General features: G+C 41.2%; 1 protein-coding gene across 1 annotated transcript in view; it reads left to right on the top strand.

The window, feature by feature from the left end:
* The window catches only part of LOC143277626 (uncharacterized), a 32,515-nt gene extending 19,445 nt beyond the window's left edge, over nucleotides 1-13,070 (top strand). The window contains exons 2-5 of the mRNA XM_076582510.1: nucleotides 611-988; nucleotides 6,741-6,860; nucleotides 7,954-8,061; nucleotides 9,547-13,070. Coding sequence (XP_076438625.1) covers nucleotides 611-988; nucleotides 6,741-6,860; nucleotides 7,954-8,061; nucleotides 9,547-9,563 — 623 coding nt within the window. The 3' untranslated portion in view covers nucleotides 9,564-13,070. The remainder of the gene's footprint in view (nucleotides 1-610; nucleotides 989-6,740; nucleotides 6,861-7,953; nucleotides 8,062-9,546) is intronic.
* Nucleotides 13,071-21,343: the final 8,273 nt, after the last annotated feature.

Genomic DNA, 21,343 nt, shown 5'->3' with positions numbered 1-21,343 from the left:
TTCATATTTCTAAGAGCTTGCGTTGCTTCCTCCATTGTAATAATACCCTCTAAATCACTTGCTTCTGAGTCATTCAAACATGGAATGTAATTAACTAAATCTTTAATTTCAAAATGTTCCACACCAACATTTACATATAAAGATTTATATTAAAACATAAGATATCCCTTTGGTATTTTCGAACATTATCGTATTCATCAACAATTTTGGCCATGTGTTTACAAACATAAGACGCTTTTTTTTCTTCTTTTTTTTTCTAAATTACAAAAAAAGATATTTGCTAACATTCTCTCCCTCAGCTATCCATCTAGCTCCAGACCTAAATAATACCCCCTTCCATCCGTTTCTTCCGAGGAAAATGATGCTCTCAATCTCTCTCTCTCTATTTATCTATTTAAGAGAGAGAGAGAGAGAGAGAGAGAGAGAGAGAGAGAGAGAGAGAGAGAGAAGGGGCAGGGGACTGCAAGTTTTGACATGATCACTTTCACCAGATGGTCAGGGTTTTTTTTTTTTTTTATACTTTAATTGCAAGATTGTTTTGATAATGTTATTGAATTATGCAGTGGACAGATACACCACAAGTGCTTATTGTCATATGTTTCTGTTGCAGGAACATTTGCTTACCACATAGTGAGTTGTGAGAATTTGAAGATCAACAGTGTGTCAGTCGTGTATGGATGGGTAGATAAATCTGCCGTAAAGTCAGCCAGCTGTACCGGCGGAGTTGTTTCAAAAGTGATGTTCAGAATTATGAAATCTGACAATACTATCATTGACATATGCGAACTCCCGTATCCCGGCTGCAGTGCAAATCTGCAGTCAACTGGTGAAATGCAGTGCCAGTGTGTATCATCCTCCGCTTCCTTGAATGAGTACAATTTGCAGTTCTCCTTCGATGATTCCTACGTTGGATCCAGTCTGCGTATTAGCACTGATTGCCTGGCGTTGCCGACTGAAACCTTTTCATATCATGATTGTGATAACTTACGTAAGTATGAGGCTACACAATATGTTTTGTTGATATCACACTATTGTTGTTGTTGGTGGTGGTGGTGGCGGTGGTGGTGGTGATTGTAGTCATAGTGATGGTAGTGATGCTTGTGATGATGTTAATGATGATACTGTTGTTTTTCGCATCGAATTGTTGGATCAGTTCCACACATGTTCCCTGCTGTCAGTCCTCCAGGCCTAGCTTAGACAGTCTGGCCATTGCATCCGTATAGAAGGATCCAGAATTTCCCGACAGCTCTTGGGGAGCTGGCGCATGACAGTCTTAACCATGGACGCCAAACAAAGAGGTACAGAGCCAACATCACGTGGACAAAGCTTAACGTGGGCAGCTTATGAGACTGCTGCAACACCAGAAGTAACTAACAAACAATGCAGAGAGGGCAATTGAGGGAGACTGCATCTGTTCGAGATCAGCGACACATAGCTGCATCTGCTCCTGCCCTGCCTAGCCTTCCATGCCCCAGTCACATTTTATGCCTCGGAATTTTGGCTCTTGAACCACAAGTATGTCCGCCGATCATTTCTAGCTGTGATGGTGCAATGTATGGTCATCCTTGGTTCTAAAGAGACAACCAAGATGTTTCTCACTCGATGTTTTCTAATGTACGCAAAATACCTGCCATTGTATAGTCTTGTCACTGTCAATATCGTGTGGATTTGATATGATCATGTCATATATCACAATAATAGCATTCAGAATGTAGGCCTGTAACATTCTGTCTCTGCCACTCTCTTTTTTCTGTCTTTTTCTGTGTCTCTTTGCCTTTCAGTCTTTGTCTCTCTCTATCACTCTCTGTCTCTCTCTGTCTCTGTCTGTCTGTCTGTCTCTCTCCCAAGGTGAGTGATTGTTCATGTACGCTGCTAAGTGTTGCCAGTCAATATACAATTACTACAATTCAATGAAGTTTTGGGAGCTGGAAATTCGCAAGGTCAGTGTTTACAGTGTCACTCATTATGCCTGCAAATTTCCTGACATTCTGTACACATTGTGGTAGGTTTCATTTGACTACTTAGCTCTCAGACTGATCTAAAAAAAAACCAACAAAAAGCACTGAGAGCACTGTTCTAAAATACAAATAAAGGGTATCACAGTCTTAGAGGCAATGGCAGCCAAATGCAAAGAACAACTCACATCTTCCTGCCATGTCAGGCACTTATTTTCAGTGTGATCAACTACGGAATAGGGCTAAAGACACTCTCTGAAAGCGGCCTCCTAAAGTTTTCATTGAAAATGAAGCTATCAGGCTGAATCTCGGAACAACGAAAGAAACTCCTTCTGAGACCAAGCGAAACCTGCTTGATCCCCCTTCAGTACAAGCCAGAAACAAGTCAGAACAGGTTAAGACCTATTTAAGAGCATCAGAAAACGCTCAAAATCCACAGCATGATGCAGTTAAGTGAACGAAAGTCAGTCTTTAGGACGCGGAAGATCATGGATGGGACAAGCAGAAGACACAATCAGCTAGTACGCTGACTACAAGACCTGAACGAAACAAAAGAATTGGAGGAAAACCCCGAAATCCTTAATAATTTATCCAACACAATCATTTCACCCACTCCTGGAAGACATTTTTGGGAATGGTCAATGGGCAAAACTGATGAAGAAGTGAAGCTACTCATAGCAGAAAACAGTAAAGAAGAGGACATCATCATATACACAGATGGCTCAGTCACCAAAGGCCATCCAGTTGAGGATTCACTGCGAAACAAAATGAAAAAAAACAATTAGGGAAGAGGATGTCGTGTACAAAGTCACATCCTCCAGCCTAACGATGGAAGTTGAAGCTGTGACATGTGCTCTCCAGTGTCTGTCATCTATGCGTGCATATGGGAATCAGTGAAATCTGTGGTGATATTGCTGCGCCGAGCTGGACGGTCTATAGCAAGCATCTCCCACGTGTTGATGTCGACGCCCAGCATTTTGAGGGGCGTTTTGAGGCAGTCTTTGTAGCGTTTTCTTATGCCCTCCAACTGAACGCTTGCTCTGACACAGTTGTCCGTACAGCAGCTGCTTAGGCAGTCGACTGTCTGACATTCTGACCATATTTCCAGTCCACCTGGCTTGGACATTCTGCCGGAGGGTGAAGACGCTGCAGAGGCGAGCACGTTCCAGGACTTCCGTGTCGGGGACTTTGTTGTGCTTCGTGATGTGGAGGAGTCTTCAGATTCAGCTCGGGTGGAAGCGGTTGAGCTGTTTGACGTGTCTGCTGTACACAGTCCAGGTCTCGCTGGCGTAAAGGAGGGTGGTAAGGACCACTGCACAGTATATCTTCAGCTTGGTGGTAGCGCTGTGTCATTTCCGCTCCCAGATGTTCTCACGGAGTCTCGTAAAGGCGGCGCTGGCTTTGGCGATCCTGTTGTTGACCTCAGCGTCTATGTTCACTGCGCGAGAGAGCGTGCTGCCCAGGTAGGTGAAGTTGTCGACTGCCTGAAGGTTCTGCCTCTTCACTGTGATGCACGGCTCCTGGTATGGCTTTCATGGGGCAGGCCGGTACATAACTTCGGTCTTTTTGGTGCTGATGGTGAGACCGAAGTTGTCGCAGGCTTGTGAGAAGCAGTCAGTTTCACACTGCATCATCTGCTCTGTGCTGAGACATCTTCTCTGGGGAGGTGTTTCGAGGTCCTCGTTGATCTCTGTGGCAGACGAGCAATGGCCTCGTTGTTAATGTTGGCAGAACGATTGAGGACGTTGTTGAAGTGCTCAGCCCACCGCTCCAGAATCTGCTTCTTCTCTGTCAGCAGCTGCGACCTATTTGCGTTGAGGAGGGGTGAGGAGCCAGAGGACTGGGGTCCGTATACTGACTTAAAACCATTTATACTTACATAGCTTGTCATACATTGCAGTGTCCATAGCATTTTGTTATCTTATCTAACCTTATTACTCGGGTGTTGTTGTTGTTTTCATGATAGCGCATGTTCTTAAAGTGCCCTGAAGTTCTTAGAATCATCAAATTCTAAAGGAAACACCCATTCCACGGAAAAACACACACACACACACACACAAACACACATATGTATATATATATATATATATATATATATAGAGAGAGAGAGAGAGAGAGAGAGATGTATATGTATATATGTGTCGGATGTCCCCCTCCCCCCCCCCCCCCAAAAGTGAACCGCTTTTTGACAAGTATTTTCTCAGTGATAGAGAGTCCGAATTCATTAAAATGTTTTACACAGTAACCTTATGATATCATGAACAAGTTTGCAAAATATCTAAAGTTCGGACATAAATTATGCGAGTAATGTCAAATTCTAAAAAGGCATGTCAAAAAATCCAATATCAGAGGAAAACTCACTTATTTAAATTTATGCTCAATGTGGCCTCCATCTTCCACCACGACTAAACGAAGCACGTTTCTTCGAAGCAGAAATGTTTTTACGTATTTCTTCCACCGATATCTCCTCCCATGACATAAACATCCTGTCCCTTAATGCCTGCTCGGTCAATTTGTCTCTCACTCCCCGATAAACTTTCTCCTTCAGAGAGTCCCATATGGCATAATCCATTGGGTCACAGACAGGACATTGTGGAGGCCATTCATCCTTCTTGATGAATTCTGGTGTAGCCTCCTCCAGATGGGCCTGGGTTACCCTATTTGTGTGTGAAGGAGCCCCATCTTGCTGAAACACGTAATTGTTTCTAGGATAAAGACGCCTACAATCCGGGAGAAGATTGTCATCCAAACCTGGATGTAGCTTTCACTGTTAACCTTGGCTCTATCAGTGTCAATAAAATGAATGTTTGTTTTTCCTTTCCAGGATACTTCAACTGAAACCATTATCCTTTTTGAAAATCTAAAAGTCTCATGATAGAGGCGAGATGGCTAAATTTATCGTTTCCGTTTCCCATAAACGCTATCGTTTTGGTGATTTTTCACTATCTCTAACGTAAAGTCTTTCTCGTCTGTGAAATTGATCCTTTTCACATCAGTGGCCGAGTAACGGTTATTCAAGTTACGGCAGCGAGTTGTTGTTTTTTTCCCTCTAACATTTAGATCCCTCCTTGATACCCGTACCCTCTTGAAGGGCTTCAGCTCCAGTTCTTTCCTCATTCTTTGCACAGAAGACGTGCTCACTTGTAAATCGCTTGCAACTTCTCTAAGAGATTTGTGGGTCCCTGTATTCTCCTCCTGGGATTGAATCAGTTCCTCAGCACGGTCCTTGTTCTCCTCCGAACATGCAGTCTTGGCTCTCCCACTGCCAATTTTACGTGCTAATGACCCTGTAGTGAGTATGTTAGCGATAATTCTATTTAAAGTGACATGACTCTACCCCTTGCCTGGAAATTCCTTTACGATCCTTCTTCCACCCCAGCCTTTCTCCTTGAAACAGTTTTCAAAGGTCACCTTATCACTTTCACTCAAAGGCATGGTTGATCCTTCCAAACTGAAACTTTGGACAGAACTGATTTTGGATACAGACGACAATAAAAAAAATCAATAGATTTGACATCTGGACAGGCTATTTTTAGATTGACACTGATTGACAGATGCCAACACATGGCAGCTGGCATGAACATGATGAAGGTCACATTGCACAGCTCTGATACTGGATTTTTTGACATGCTGTTTTGAATTTGACAATTCTCACATAATTTGCGTCCGAACGTTTAGATATTTTTGCGGACTTGTGGATGATAAGGTTACTGTGTGAAAATGTTCAATGAATACGGTTTCTCTATCACTGAGAAAATACTCGTCAAAAAGCGGTTCACTTTTGGGGTGATACCCGATACACACACACACACACACACACATTCAACGTGCATGTCTTTTACTTTTCTTATGCTCTACTGCACTTTTATGCAACATTGAATTCCTGTACTTGTAACTGGACAATAAGATAATTGTTACTGAGCTAGTTAGATTATGCACTATTATTACATAAGAAAATAGATGAGACTTCAGATTTATGCTTTATAATGATAGTAACGTTTTCTGTTCAAACTATGTTGTCATATCTTCTTTTTTCCAAGTAATGGTAGGTATAGTAATTTTTTTTCATGTAAAACTGTATGTTTCACATGCGGTCGTCGAGTTGCATTCTTCAATTTTGCATCTTGCGAAAATATGAATTTCGAATGAGTTAATTTTCGGAATATATTCATCTAGTTCACACACACACACACACACATTTAAGTTTTGCTTATGTTCTATTATGTGTGTGTGTGTGCCGTGGAAGCTGCGATACGTAGACTAGAAATGAGTGTGTGGAGGAGGGGGGTAGAGGAGGTGCAAGGTAATGTGTGTGTGTGTGTGTGTGTGTGTGTGTGTTGGAGCTCATGTACGTTTATATCTATTTGACTGTGCTTTCATATCTGTGAAACTGCATGTTTGGTGCATTTCTGTTGTGCATGTGTGGGTGTATGTGTGAATGTGTGTCTTCATGTTTTACATTTATTCGCTTATTTCTCACCATTGTTGTCTTATTTATTAATTTTTTTTTTTTAAATCATTTTATTAGTATTACTATTATTATTACTACTACCTTTCTCTATATTATAATTATTATTCATTTATTTATTTATTTATGTAAGCTTATCTATTATTTATTCCCCCGTTGTTGTTTTTTTGGGTTTTTTTTTCTCAAGGCCTGACTAAGCGCGTTGGGTTACGCTGCTGGTCAGGCATCTGCTTGGCAGATGTGGTGTAGCGTTATGGTTTGTCCGAACGCAGTGACGCCTCCTTGAGCAACTGAAACTGAAATCTATTATGTTTCAGGGGCTTCAGATACACCTTCGTCAGATGAAGGGGGATACACTGAAGGTGAAACGGCTGGTATCGCTATCGGTGTAGCGATTTTTGTCGGTGCTGTATGCATCGCAGTTACCGCTGCCATATGTAAGTTGAGTTTAAATTCCAACACCCACTTATACATCCCCATACAAACTCCTGAAGGTATGGCAAAGTGATAGGTCTGTAATTAAGCCACCCGGAACCGCCGTAGCAGTCCATGACAAGCAGAATTGGGATTTCCCTTTTAACTCATAGAGTGAAGAAAACTGGATATCATGATACTTCTCATCACAAGTATTGAAACTAAGCCGCTAGCCAGTTGACTCGCAGTGTAATTGTTGTCCAATGCCTGAATCAAGTAAAACAATGTTGCTTATCACCCAGACGACCACAAAAGGGCCATTTCAGGGCTGCAATGCCTAAATAAGAGGTACCTCCCTTTCAGAACAAAGCATATAAAAAAAACCAAAACAACAAACAGCAACACCACCACCCTCCCGCCCCCCCCCCCCCCCCTCCCCCAAAAAAATAACAAACCCAAACAAACAAACAAAATAACAGCAACAAAAAACAAACAAAACAAAAATAAATTAAAAAAAAACAAAAACAAAAAAACAACAACCCCAAAACAAAGAAAAAACAAAACAAACACCAACAACAACACACACAAAAACAACCACGAAAACATTTTAGAAATGTCAGCGTCAAACGCTGTGAACGGAGTTTCAGTGTGGAACCATTTTCTTGATTATGTGAAGAATATGCGTGTTGAAGTTTATATAATATGATATATTCTGAGCAAAGTGGCCAGAAATGTGCTTTGGTGCGCCAGATATTGATTATGAAAAAAAAAACACACACAAAAAGCCAAAACCGCCATGATCACACACAGACACACACACACACACACACGCACGCACGCACGCACACAAACAAACATGCGCACACACACTCTTCCTCGCGCGCGCGTGCACACACACACACACACACAAGCACGCACATGCGCAGACGCACGCACGAGCGCGCGCGCGCACACACACACAGACACACAATAGACAAATTCACTCACGAATGTTCGAACAGACAACATAATGTGTATGGTTGCAGTGACTCGCATTCCCTTCGTTGATTACAGGGATGTGTTCATGCTTTTTCAAAGTGTTTGATTTACCATGACTTGTGCCATTCCTTTCCCCAGGTAATCGGTATCATAAAAAGAAGGAAGAAAAAAACAAAAACAACAAGGTAGATGAAAAGCCTGTGGACCCTGCGAATCCCGAGGGTGTCGCGGTTGAGCAGCCTGATAGTATGTATCATCCTTTTCCTTCTCGTGTGTGCTTGAACATCCAAAAGAATGGAACGAACGAACGAGCGAGCGAGAGAGAGATAGAGAAAGAGACAGACAGAGAGGCAGAGAGATAACAGGTGACGACAGACAGACAGACAGAGAGACAGTGAGATAACAGGTGATGAAATGATGGATGAGCGTTGACACAGAAAAAATGGGTACATCGATAAATATTCTTATTCGTGAATACTTATACTTGTCTTCGGTGAGAGACCAAGTTCAATTTGTTTAACAAACACCGAGTCATTTGCACAGCCGGCTGCCAACATGGATGGAGCAGACTGATATATGCCAAGAGACACTAATCAATCGTGTTCTGTGCACATTGATCTTTTACGTGCGCTACGTGTATGCTGTACACCTGACTTCGGCCTATTGTCTTATCCGAATGAGTAGCGTTCAGATCATAGCTATAGTGGAGAGGGGTTCTGGCGAGTGTAGGATTTGATCCTGGACTCTCAGGTTCTCTCCCAGCCTAGACGGATGCCACTAGGCCACCACTCCACACGGAAGGTTAAAGGGGAAAGTTGAAGAAAGGGAAGTGTACTGAAACTGTTTTGTGTTATATCTAAGAAAAGAGAAGGAAATGGTTGTGTGGAACCTGGAATTGAACTGAAACATTTTCTTTCTGCTGTGTTTCCCTCCCTTTGCTAACAACCAATACTATCTGAACGCCCAGGCTGCCAAAGAGGTGATTCAACGTGCATATTTTGATCTTGGGTCTGAATACCTGTTGATCTGGAAGATCGGGAAGGGGAGAGGGGAGAATTTTAATCCGTGACTCCAATAGCCTGCAGATTAAAAGACAAATCAGTATCTACTCAGCCATCATGCACTGCAGCTCAGGTAAAATTAGGCCAAAAATATCGACAATCATGTCTTGAGTATTAATTGGCCGTGTTTCTCAGACTGGTAAACTTCCCTTCGGTTTCGTCGAAGTGGATTTGGTTGTGAACATCACCAGCCTCGCCAGAGACTAGACACTGCATTTAGATTCACCCAAAGCTTTACTTGGGAACGGCTGCCAGGCTTTATCTTATTATTCATTCATTTAGTTATTTGTTCATTTATTTCTTTATCTATCTTTATTTATTCATTTGTTTTTTTTAATTTATTTTGTTATTCTTTAATGCTCACGAATGTTTTTACACGGAACGCGATTCCGTTGTTGCTTTGCTGAAAACACTGATTATGAATCAACTCAAAATACATACGAAGTCATAATTATGGTGCAAGGTTATTATAGACAAGTGTTTTGTAGCTATCGGTATCGGAAATATGATGTGAAAATGAAAACCCCTTCCAGTATACGCAGAGGTTTTTTGTTTGTTTTCTTTTGTTTATTCTAAAACCAGGAACAATGAACGATGCTCACTTTTTTCATGTCTCCAGTACAGACCCACCAGATTATAAGATCTTTTCAGTATTTTCTGTCTCTTTCAGGAGTGACCCTTCATTGAGCTACTGAAACTGAAACTGAAACTTTCAGGAGAGGATAAGCCAGCAAATGAGGACTAGCTTAAACGGCACACCAGATTCTTCAGTTGACGGAGAAAAGAAAGAAAAAAAAGCTCTATTGTTTGTGTGTGTGTGTGTGTGTGTGTGTGTGTGTGTGTGTGTGTGTGTGAAATGCATCTTCAAACTCTCTCTCTCTCTCTCTCTCTCTGTGTGTGTGTGTGTGTGTGTGTCTCTGCGTGTTTCCTTATCTGTCCACTGTCTCACATATTTCCATCATTGAATATGTAGCAATTGTAAATGGAATAACTCTGAAATTATATACATTTTTCTATGGGATTATTTTCGTTCGATTGAAATGTAAATGTCTGACATACTGTATAATGAAGGCTTTTTCCTTGTACTGGAGGGGATGGTTTATGGAAAAGAATGGGAAGGATAGGAAGAAAGAATCGCTTGTGCATGTCTCCTTTGAATACATATTCTCCAGCGTAAAATATCGTTTAGGAAACTGACTGTGATAAACAAATGTATCATGTAAGTTTTGTGAAAATGTTGAATGGAAGTAGAAACCTCCAATTTTAGTTCACACTTGAATGTGAAAACTTCTGTGTTTACAAAAGAAATCGTGCGTTTGTTCCAAGGCCCCAACTCTCCGATATTCACGTGTGTGTGCGTGTGTGTGTGTGTGTGTGTGTGTGTGTGTGTGTTTGCTCATCATTTTCTGAATAGTGATGGGAAACAGGACATCTGATTGTCTGTCTTTGGTCCGGATGGTGACCGCTTGTCCTTTATCAACCTTCAACCCCTACCCCCACCCTCTTCTTTCTGCACTATGTGCTTCAGTTCTCTGCACTACAACACTGACATCAGTTCGTAACCTGCTCCGCCAAACGATAAAAATAATACACGAGTAGCGAGGCGCGGCGGTGTGGCAGAATCGGTAAGGCGATGGACTTCCGATCCAGTGGTCACCAGAGATCAGGGTTCGAGGCCACACTTCGGTATGGTTTTGTATCCTTTGGGACAGAGACTGACTCTCATTTTTCACTCCACCCAGATGTGAATTTGGTTGGGGAAGGTTAAAACGGCGGAACGAGAAGTTTGGGCCCCGCCTTTCTGTGCCAAGCCAAAGACACAGTGGATGTGAGTTCACTGCCCTGGTGGCCGTAAATGGGACCTTTAACTTTTAATCTTTAATCTTTTAATTGCATGAATCACTGTGTAGTCATTGGAAAATCTAACATTTTCCACTTTAATAATACATTTGAATTGAAAACTAGTTATAATTTTTAGAATCTTTTTTGTAACACAATTTCGCGAAAAAAAAAAAAAAAACGAAAAGAAAAGACAAATTCGACAGTGCATACACAGAGACTATACCACTGGAAGAGCGTTTCATACACACGAATTTGGATAATGAACAGAACACCAAAAACTATTTTTGTGTGAAAACAAAAGTTGCATATATAGGTTTCTTGTATTACCATTGCAAACAAATAATCGATTAGCAGCTGAAGTTATGCAAAGCAATATGAACCAAATTTAATTAAGTTTGGTTCCCTTTACTGTTTTGTGTGTTATTAAAATGTCATTCCATTTTCATCAATTCTATTGTTTATTCGTGCTAATCATATTAAACATTGCATCCAGTTCTAAGTTTTTATCCACTTCATGATTCATCCATCACATCAATTGAGTTCTACATCACCTATAGTCATGTCATGATAAACCTTTGCTCTTGCTCTTTGTCATTCCATGGTTATGAATATGCGAGCGTGTTGTATCTACATACCCACGTGTGTTGCTTTGATATTCAGTTTTCTTTTAAAAGATTGTTAGTATTTTTTTTTTGTGTACAATCATATACACATCATATGACAGAAACGTCCTGTCTAACTGTATCAGTTTGGAAAAAAAAATATAGACATCCTTATGTTTCCATAATTTTCTAATCTGTTTCAATGGCTTCAGCATGTGGTTAGTACAATAATTGAATATACTTTTTGTCTCGAACTTATTACGTGTTTTGAATACATCTAATCAACCGGATTTATTTCAGCGTGTGCTTTTTCGTAGGGATATTTGTGTCTAGTGCATGCAGTCTGATTGTGTGACATTTTGATAATATATTGACAAAAACTGATTTCCAGTTAAGATAAGCAGATTTATGTTTTGATGAAATTATACTTATTGAGCTTTGGAAATACTTAACGTTAGACTTATCGTTTTTATGTTTTATTGTCAAAAACAAACCCTGGCTTTGTCCTTTGAATGGCTCTGAAATCTTGTTAGATGGATTAGATAAAGATACACAGACCCTTTTTTAGGATTGAGGAGAAAAAATAGTAGGTACTCTTCCAAGAGTGGTTGTCAATCTCTTTATGCCATGGTTACATTATGACATAACATATTATATCATGTTCTGTATGTAATGCATCTTTACTGTATGTTCTGCTTGCAAATGTTTACAACTAATGTAGACAACAATAGCTTTCTGTCTGTTTCAGGGGCAGCAATGTATTGCTGGAACCATTATATTGTCATTATTTATAGTGTCCATGAAAAAAATCACACAATTTGATAAAGTAAATAGTACTTTTAGAGTGATGCATACAGAACAGCCCAGATTTATTTTGTCACTATGGAAAAAACACTCTTCCTGGCAAACATATTTCATGTGGGAAAATAAGCTGTGGTGATGAGCTGATAAAAGGCATGTTACGTATATACCAAATCAGATTATATAAAAAATTTCATAACATTGAAAATAAAGAAATAGATACAACCATTCACTAAAATGATATCACCGATACACAAATAATGGTATGCATGTAAAACACAGATGAATAAATATATGAATACCTAAAACGAAAACAAAGAAAACGAGATAAAAACAAACAAAAACACCAATCGAATGCAGTGAACAGATTCACAGTGAGCAAATGCACGAATGTTTCAAGCACTAAGTGGGTTTGTAAGGGAAAAAAGTGGGTCTCTAAGATTAATTACTGACTTTCACCGAACTGATATGTTCCATGTCATAGCATGATTAAAACACTTGATACCACATCATGTCACAGCGCATCACATGCCACATATCATATACCATATAATCATATCAGATCACATATCACATATAATATCGCTTTGTTTCACATATGATTTCACTTTGTACCATATTATTTCATATCACAATATGTGTGTGATTCACACCAAATAATAAGGTATCATTTCTTCTTCTTCGTTCGTGGGCTGCAACTCCCACGTTCACTCGTATGCACACGAGAGGGCTTTTACTTGTATGACCGTTTTTACCCCGCCATGTAGGCAGCCATACTCAGTTTTCGGGGGCATATATTTCGATTTTGAAGTGAAACTTAATATTGATATGTCACTTTTATTCAAGCTGTTTTTTCGTAGACTGGGACGGTTTATTATGCTTTGTTAATGTGATAATAATCTTTAAGTAATTTCGCTGCTTTGGGTGTGGAGTTTTAATAAAGTATTGAAAAAAAAAAGTTGTGTGTGTGCGTGTGTGTGTGTGTGTGTGTGTGTGTGTGTGTGTGTGTGTGTGTGTGTGTCCCCGTGCTTGTCCGTTTGTCTCTGTGTGTGCTTGTGTGTCTGTGTTTGTTTGTGTGGTGTGAGTGGAAGAACGTTAAAAAATATTTCACTTATGAATCCACAAACGCTAACACATAGCCTACACAGTGCACACAGGCACACAGCCCGTCCAAACACAGCCATGGCAACAGGTGTTTTTCATTCACGGAATCAATAGTCCTACACAGGTGAGTGTTGTGGCCCAGGGATATTCGATTTCTAAAGAAAAAAAAAATAGAGACAGCAACAGGCGTTTGAATTCCTTAAAAAAGATTATGTTGCACAGGTGACTGGACTTTAAAATATATTTTAAATAATTCACATAAAACTGTTTTACACAGGAATGTGGATTGCTTTCCACAAAGCAATGATACATTGAAGTTTGTCTTTACAAGGTGACCACCATGAACACCAGGACTTTGTAAAATAGTACATATACAACAGGGCTAGTATCAAAGGCAAGTTCACGGGAAGTCATCCATGTACTATCCTAACTACTATCCAGCGAAAGTTAAAACACATGAAATGCTTTTCTGAAAAGACATGTCATGTTGTGTCCCATGTTCAAAGCTCGAAAATTATAATGTGTCAGTTGTATATGTGTGTGTGTGTGTGTGTGTGTGTGTGTGTGTGTGTGTGTGTGTGTGTTCTCAATAATAGGATGTAGCAGGGGGTTGGTGGTGGTTACATACGCACATGATTAAAAACTGGCAACGACAACAACAACAAACAGAAAAAAAAATAGTGTGCAGATACAGACATGGAGCTCGATTCCCCCTCCACCCACCCGCCCCCTCCTTCCCCAGTGCGGGCTGTTCACATTCTGTGGACCTGGCTGTTGGCCACCTGTGTGTCTCTATTGATTTGTTGCCTGTGTTTACGTGGTGAATGACACGGTGTGGAGCTGGTCTGTCCTCAGACTGATTCGTAAACACTGTGTTAACTGGAAACCGCTCACTCTGACGTTCAATGTGTTATTCATGTCATAACAATTATTAGGTATGATTTTGAGTGAATTTGTGTTTGCACGCGCATATTTATTGAAGTATGAAGGGGGCGGGGGTAGAGTCAATTGACGTTTTCCAGTTACAGAACGAATCACTCCAAATGGTCTCCACTTTTGTCAATGTTGTCATAGATCGTGCAGTCCAGGGCACTATCTTAAACATTGACACATGGGCTGTTTATTTGCAAGTGACAGACGAAGAACAAAAATCACCTGATTCAGCCAATGAACCAGAGCCAACTTATAGAGTGTATATCTCCACATCACATTATCATGTTTTCTGCTAACTTTTGCCGCGTAACAAGCATAAGCATTGAAATCAGTGCATATAGGGCACTCCTGAAATAACTTTTTCCCTCCATTTCCCTCTTCCATGTCTGTTGTCTTGCTTGATTTTCTGCAGTGCCTCCACAGTGCACAACACACACGCAACCACAGACACAGACACAGTCACAGACATAGACGCACACACGCAGACACACACACACATACACACACACACACACAGACACACACACACACACACACAGACACACACACTTATTCCTTTACATGGAACCTTTTCCTCTTTCCTCCTTATTCTGACACCCCATCAGCATTTTAATGTTGTGACAAAGGACTAAAATACACTTCAACAGTGATAAAGTTGTGACAGAGGTCTCAAATACACTTCATCAGTGATAAAGTTGTGACAGAGGTCTCAAATACACCTCATCAGTTATAATGTTGTGACAGAGGTCTGAAATACACCTCAACAGTTATGAAGTTGTGACAGAGGTCTGAAATACACCTCATCAGTTATAAAGTTGTGACAGAGGTCTGAAATACACCTCATCAATTATAAAGTTGTGACAGAGGTCTGAAATACACCTCATCAATTATAAAGTTGTGACAAAAGTCTCAAATAGACCTCATCAGTTATAATGTTGTGACAGAGGTCTCAAATACACCCCATCAGTTATAATGTTGTGACAGATGCCTAAAATGCATCCAATACAACTAACGATTAGTGGGAAAGGTCTCAAATACACCTCATCATAAAATCGTAACAGAGGCCTGGCCTCAATTACATCTCAACAGCTATCTAGATGTGACATGGGTCTCAATTATACCTCAACAGCTATCTAGATGTGACATGGGCCTCAATTACACCTCAACAGCTATCTAGATGTGACATGGGCCTCAATTACACCTCAACAGCTATAAAGGCGAATCAGATGCCTTAATTACATCTGAACATTTTTCAAAATGTGACATATACCTCAGTTACACCTCAACAGCCATAAAGTTGTGATAGAGGCCTCAAAAGCAGAAGGTGGTAGAATGGTTAAAACGCTTATCTGCCAATACAGTGTCGAAGAGAGTCTGGGTTCGAATCCCGCTCTCGCCCTTTCTCCCAAGCGTGACTGGAAATGAACCTGCTGAGCGTCTAGACATTTGGGTGAGACGATTAACCGAGGTCCCGTGTGCAGCACGCACTTGGCGCACAGAAGAAGGACCCTTGGCAACATAAGTGTTGTCGTCTGGCAAACTAATGTAGAAGGAATCCACCTTGATAGGTACACAAATATGTATGCATACTCTCAAGGCTGTCAGGTATCTGCTTAGCAGATTTTATATGGCGTATATGGATTTGTCTGAACTTGGTAAAGAGAGAGAGAGAGAGAGAGAGAGAGAGAGAGAGAGAGAGAGTGAGTGAGAGAGAGAAGAAGAAGAAGAAGAAGAAGAAGAAGTCGTGCTTTCCACACGAACAGGATTCTATCATTGTATTGAAAGTACACCGTCAAAATAACCCCCTCGTGTCCCATTCAGATGACAGCCCTTTCACATGAGGCAATCTTGATATTCACCTTGAATGCCACTGTTTGCTTTTGAAATTTAAAATGTCCCCATCAGGTCACCTTGACCCCGAAAACGTCCGGGTTGGTGAGACAGCCAATCAAATTAAATCGACGAAGCGTGTCCTACAATCTCAAGTGGTAGCGACCTCGGCGGAGCAGTTCTGCCCCCCCCCCCCCTTTTTTTTTTTCACGTGATGCATTCACGCTGAACTGGTTATTCTAATACAAAGACCTCTCTCTCTCTCTCTCTCTCTCTCTCTCTGTGAAGAGAATAGTGCTTTAGAAATTGTCTCTGACAATAGCAAAGGAGAGACGCCCGGCCTTTCACGATATGAAACGGGGCCTCTCCACAGTGCCAAAGAATAATAACAAAAGAAAATTTTCTGCACTGAATCAGGAAGATTTTCTACTTCTTCTTTTTCCGGGAGGTCTGAGGCCAGAGTATTTTGGCAGAGGTGATCACGCGGTTTAGACATGCGTATTGTCTGATTCCTGTGCAGTCAATTTGTGGGACAGGTCTGTTCACATGGGAAGATCGAAATAGAACAGTCGCCATAATGGCGTGGCAACGGGCATTGCAAACTGTTGTGCAGGTGGTGTCAATAGTTTGTTTTTTGTTGTTGTTGTTTTTTAAATACGGTGCCAATAATAACATGACCAGTATATCTCTTTCAGGAAGACTTCCTTATCAGTGAGAGTGGGTGAGGGGACTGTATGGGTGGTGGAGGTAGCCATGCAGGGATCTGCATTCAGAGTGAGTCACGGGGTTTGTCGATCAGGGATTCGATACAGGCATGGTGGGTGAGAGAAGAGGGGGAGTGGGCGAAGCGCGTTAGAGCTGATTGCTTTTATTTTTATTTTTTTATTTTTTTACTTTTCACATGGGTTTGTAAGCTGCTCAACGTTTGTTATTAAGTGCGGTTATTTTGCTTTCCATCACACACACACACACACACACACACACACACACACACACGAATGCAAGCACACACACACACACACACACACACACATACACACAGAGACTCACACACACAGTGATGATCAGAAAATTCAACGTCCGCAAAATGGATGACACTTTATTGTATGTGTCCCAGCATTCCCACGGGATCCCAAATCAACAGGCCCACCCGTTCACGGGCTTAAGGGGGTAGAGGGTGGGGGGTGAAGGGGTGAAGAAAGGACAAGGAGGAAAAAAAACAAACACGCCTATATATTAACCGCCACCACCCAAAAATGTGTTTAAATACAGAAACACTCCAATCTTATGTCGTGCAGCAAAGTAAACACAGCTCCTCTCTGTTACTCTTTCGTGTGGGTTCCGTGCTTTGTGTGGGCCTTTCTTCACCTGACACCCGGCAAAACTAACACTGAATCACTTGTTGGAAGACACGACGTGGAAGGGTGAGGGGTGAAGGGTGAAGGGTGAGGGGTGCGTGTGAGGGTGAAGGGTGAGTAGTGTGGGGTGAGGGTGAGGGGTGAAGGGTGAGGGTGAAGGGTGAGTAGTGAGGGGTGAGGGTGAGGGTGAAGGGTGAGGGGTGAAGGGTGAGGGTGAGTAGTGAGGGGTGAAGGGTGATGGGTGAAGGGTGAGGGGTGAAGGGTGAGTAGTGAGGGGTGAGGGTAAGGGTAGGACTGGGACTGGATGGGTGAGGGTGAGGTTAGGACTGGGACTGGATGTGTGAGGGTGAGGGTGAGGGGTGAGGAGTTAGGGTGAGGGGTGAGGAGTGAGGGGTGAGGGGTGAGGGTAAGGGTAGGATGCAACACGTAAGTTTACTGACTACATGCAGGACGTTCGACCAACATGATATATTCTCGAACTAACTAGCAGTGGTCAAATTGCATTAATTTGTAATGGATATGAAGTGTTAGTAATTTTTTGACGTGATTTGGTCCACTGATAATTGAACATGACTAACCATCATTGATCATCATTGACCACAGCTGACCACTACTCAATTAATTGTGTGCAGCTTGCGTAATGTTTACCCTTTTTTCACCGTATTTTTTCATGCGATTTTAGAAATTTTCACTTGTTTAACCACCGACAATTACTGTTTACTGCCGAGCACAAGTGACCATCACTCAAAAGTGTATGGATGAGGAAACAAACATAGACATCAGGGAACATGTTGACAACGGGTGACGTTTTCATGGACCTGGGGGAACATTGATCTGGAGAATATAAACCTACCAAAACAAGGGGCGAGTTGGGGATGGGGGATGGGCATAGACCAAAAGTCACAAAGACCCGGGGTGAACCTAGACCTGGAGGAATTTAGACCTGGGAAAACACAGATACGTCCGGTCTATATGTGTCAAAGTGATAAGCATTACTTAAAGAAGGTTACACCATATGGAAAATCTGCTTTGACGTGTTTTGTAGTTTAAATAAAAATAACAGCTTCTGTCAAGGAATATCATGGCTTTTTTTTCCCTGAAGCTCCTGTAAGTACAGAGCATTTATCTGATCATTCAGATACTTGTGTTTCCTCAGCATCTCTTTATGGAGTGATGGCCTGAAGGTAACACGTCCGCCTTGGAAACGGGAAAACCTGAGCGCGCTGGTTCGAATCACGGCTCAGCCGCCGATATTTTCTGCCCCTCCACTAGACCTTCAGTGGTGTTTTGGACGCTAGTCATTCGGGTGAGATGATAAACCAAGGACCCGTGTGCAGCATGCACTTAGCGCACGTAAAAGAACCCACGGCAACAAAAGGGCTGTTCCACGCAAAATTCTGGAGAAAAGTCCACTTCGATAGGAAAAAACAAATGAAATACTGCACGCAGGAAAAAAAATACAAAAAAAATGGGTGGCGCTGTAGTATTGCGACGAGCTCTCCCTGGGGAGAACAGCCCGAATTTCACACAGAAAAATCTGTTGTGATAAAAAGAGAAATACAATACAATACAATTATTCAGTCCAAGTCTGGTTAAGGTCATTGCAGTAGCTCCTGGCATAGTTCTTTCAGGAGACAAGTCCCGTGTGCAGCATGCACTTAGCGCACGTAAAAGAACCCACGGCAACAAAAGGGTTGTTCCTGGCAAAATTGTGTAGAAAAATCCACATCGATAGGAAAAACAAATAAAACTGCATGCAGGAAAAAAAAAAAAAAAAAAAAATGTGTGGCGCTGTAGTGTAGCGACGCGCTTTCCCGGGGGAGAGCAGCCCGAATTTCACACAGAGAAATCTGTTGTGATAAAAAGAAATACAAATACAAATACAAATAATATTGAAGTCAGCCGTCCAATGTCTGACCCTTCAGTTTCAAAACCAAAATTTGGGCCTTTTACTGATCATGTAATGTTAAGGTGTGTGTGTTTTGTGTTAGAATTGAAAGCTGTAAATTCCAGCCAATGACAAGATATATTTAGCGAGTGAAACACACACACACAAAGACACACACACACACGCGCGCGCGCGCACGCGCGCAAACAGAGGCAGACATACACGCGCCCACGCATTCACACACACACACACACCAACACACACACTCACATACACACACACACACACACACACACATATATATATATATATATATATATATATATATATATATATATATATACGCGCCCACACATCCACACACACACACGCGCGCGCGCGCGCGCACTGACGCAAACAGTATAAAATCGGTTAAACAGACAATTAAAAAAAAAAAACATTCTCAGATTAAGGCCGCTTTTTTCACTCACACCTTGATTTCAATAACTTGAATAGAAAAAAAAAGTGTAAACGCGTTCGTGACTACATAACCTGGTACGAAATAAACCATACATTAACGACAGCAGTAGTTTCAAAACAAACAAACAAACAAATAAAAGGCCTGTTGCTCTCTCTTCTGCGAGTTTTTGGGGAGACAGGTGACACTTGTTCGATTACCTCTGTTGCCTGGGGATGGTGTTGCCCTTTCCAAAAGGTTCACAGCAATTTTATAACATGGGAAAACAAGTTTTAAAAAGGAAAGGATCAAACAAAGACACACTGATGCAAATGCATCAAACTTGTATGTGTTGACGCATTGAAAACAACAACAATAACAACAACGAATGTAGCAGCCTAATATAACATCCACTTGTTTACAATACAATACAATGCAATGCAATACAATACAATACAATACAATGCTTCTATGAAATAATTGTAAACTGTTAAATGCAGGTTCAGAATATGAATAAATGCTATATGCGGTAAAAGAAATAAGTTCTAAAGCAACTGGTACATTAACATAAAGATTCCTAAATAAGAAACCCTGCCATATATTAAGCGTCTCACAAACACACACACAGACTAGACACACACTTTGCAAAATAACATGAAAATTTTGAAAAACAAAACAAAACAAACTATTTTAGAATCAGAAATGCTTTTATAAAAAGCATTATAAATTGTTGAAATGCTGGTCTAGAAAAAAAAAAAAAGAAAAGAAAAAAAAGAATATGCAGTAAAAGTGGATAGTTCTAAAGAATCTAGTACATTAAAGGATTACTGAATAAGAAACCCTGCCACAAATACATCATCATGAATCATAAACCTCGTTTTTACCCCTGGGTCATATGTGGCTATCCATCATTAACCCCGGTGTATGTGTTGACTAGCCTGTAATGACCCTGAAGGCATAATTTCAACTGGTCAAAAACTGACCTCCCAGTTGTTGGCTCCCCCTCCCCACTCCTGGATTAGGGGGCCATTCGAGGCTATCCGTGAATGATCGGCGATAGATTTGGCCCAGATGGATTGCCCCAATTGTACCATGCTGAACTACCTAGAATTCGGGGTTTTGTTTCCCATCTAAAATAATACATTTTACGTGAATTTCCTGTGTTTGGTTATTGCTATAAGGATTTGTTTGGTGGTTGTTGTTTTTTTGTTTATATATATATATATATATATATATATATATATATATATATATATATCCTGTCCCGTTATTGATTCTGGATCTTTGCAGACTTCGCTGGAATGACCCTCAACAAATCTGGCCTAGTCAGACCTGACCTTACCTCCCCCAGTTCAGCTTCAAACTTCAGTGGGGCTGTATCCTGTAGTCCTTCAACAAAGAAAGCTGAAGCCTCGACGGAAAGCTGTCCCCAGAAAAAAAAAACACAAAAAAAACAACAACAAACAAACATTAAACAAACTAGGCATGAAAGGGTTAAAGGGGCGCAATGAGGGGTAGTGAAAGCTGAATTGAACCACTACCCCTGTGTCTGGCATGTTGTGGTGTGGATGGAAAGGGTTCTACACGCTGGGGAACAAAAAAAAACCCCAAAAAACTCCCATCCTCAACTTCCGCCGCATCATGATGTGGAGAAGTGTCAGTGTAGGGTATCC

The sequence above is a fragment of the Babylonia areolata genome, chromosome 34 (genome assembly GCF_041734735.1).
Source record: "Babylonia areolata isolate BAREFJ2019XMU chromosome 34, ASM4173473v1, whole genome shotgun sequence".
NCBI lineage: Eukaryota > Metazoa > Mollusca > Gastropoda > Neogastropoda > Buccinidae > Babylonia > Babylonia areolata.
Note: the sequence above shows the minus strand (reverse complement) of the source record. Positions and strands in the feature narration are given on the sequence as shown.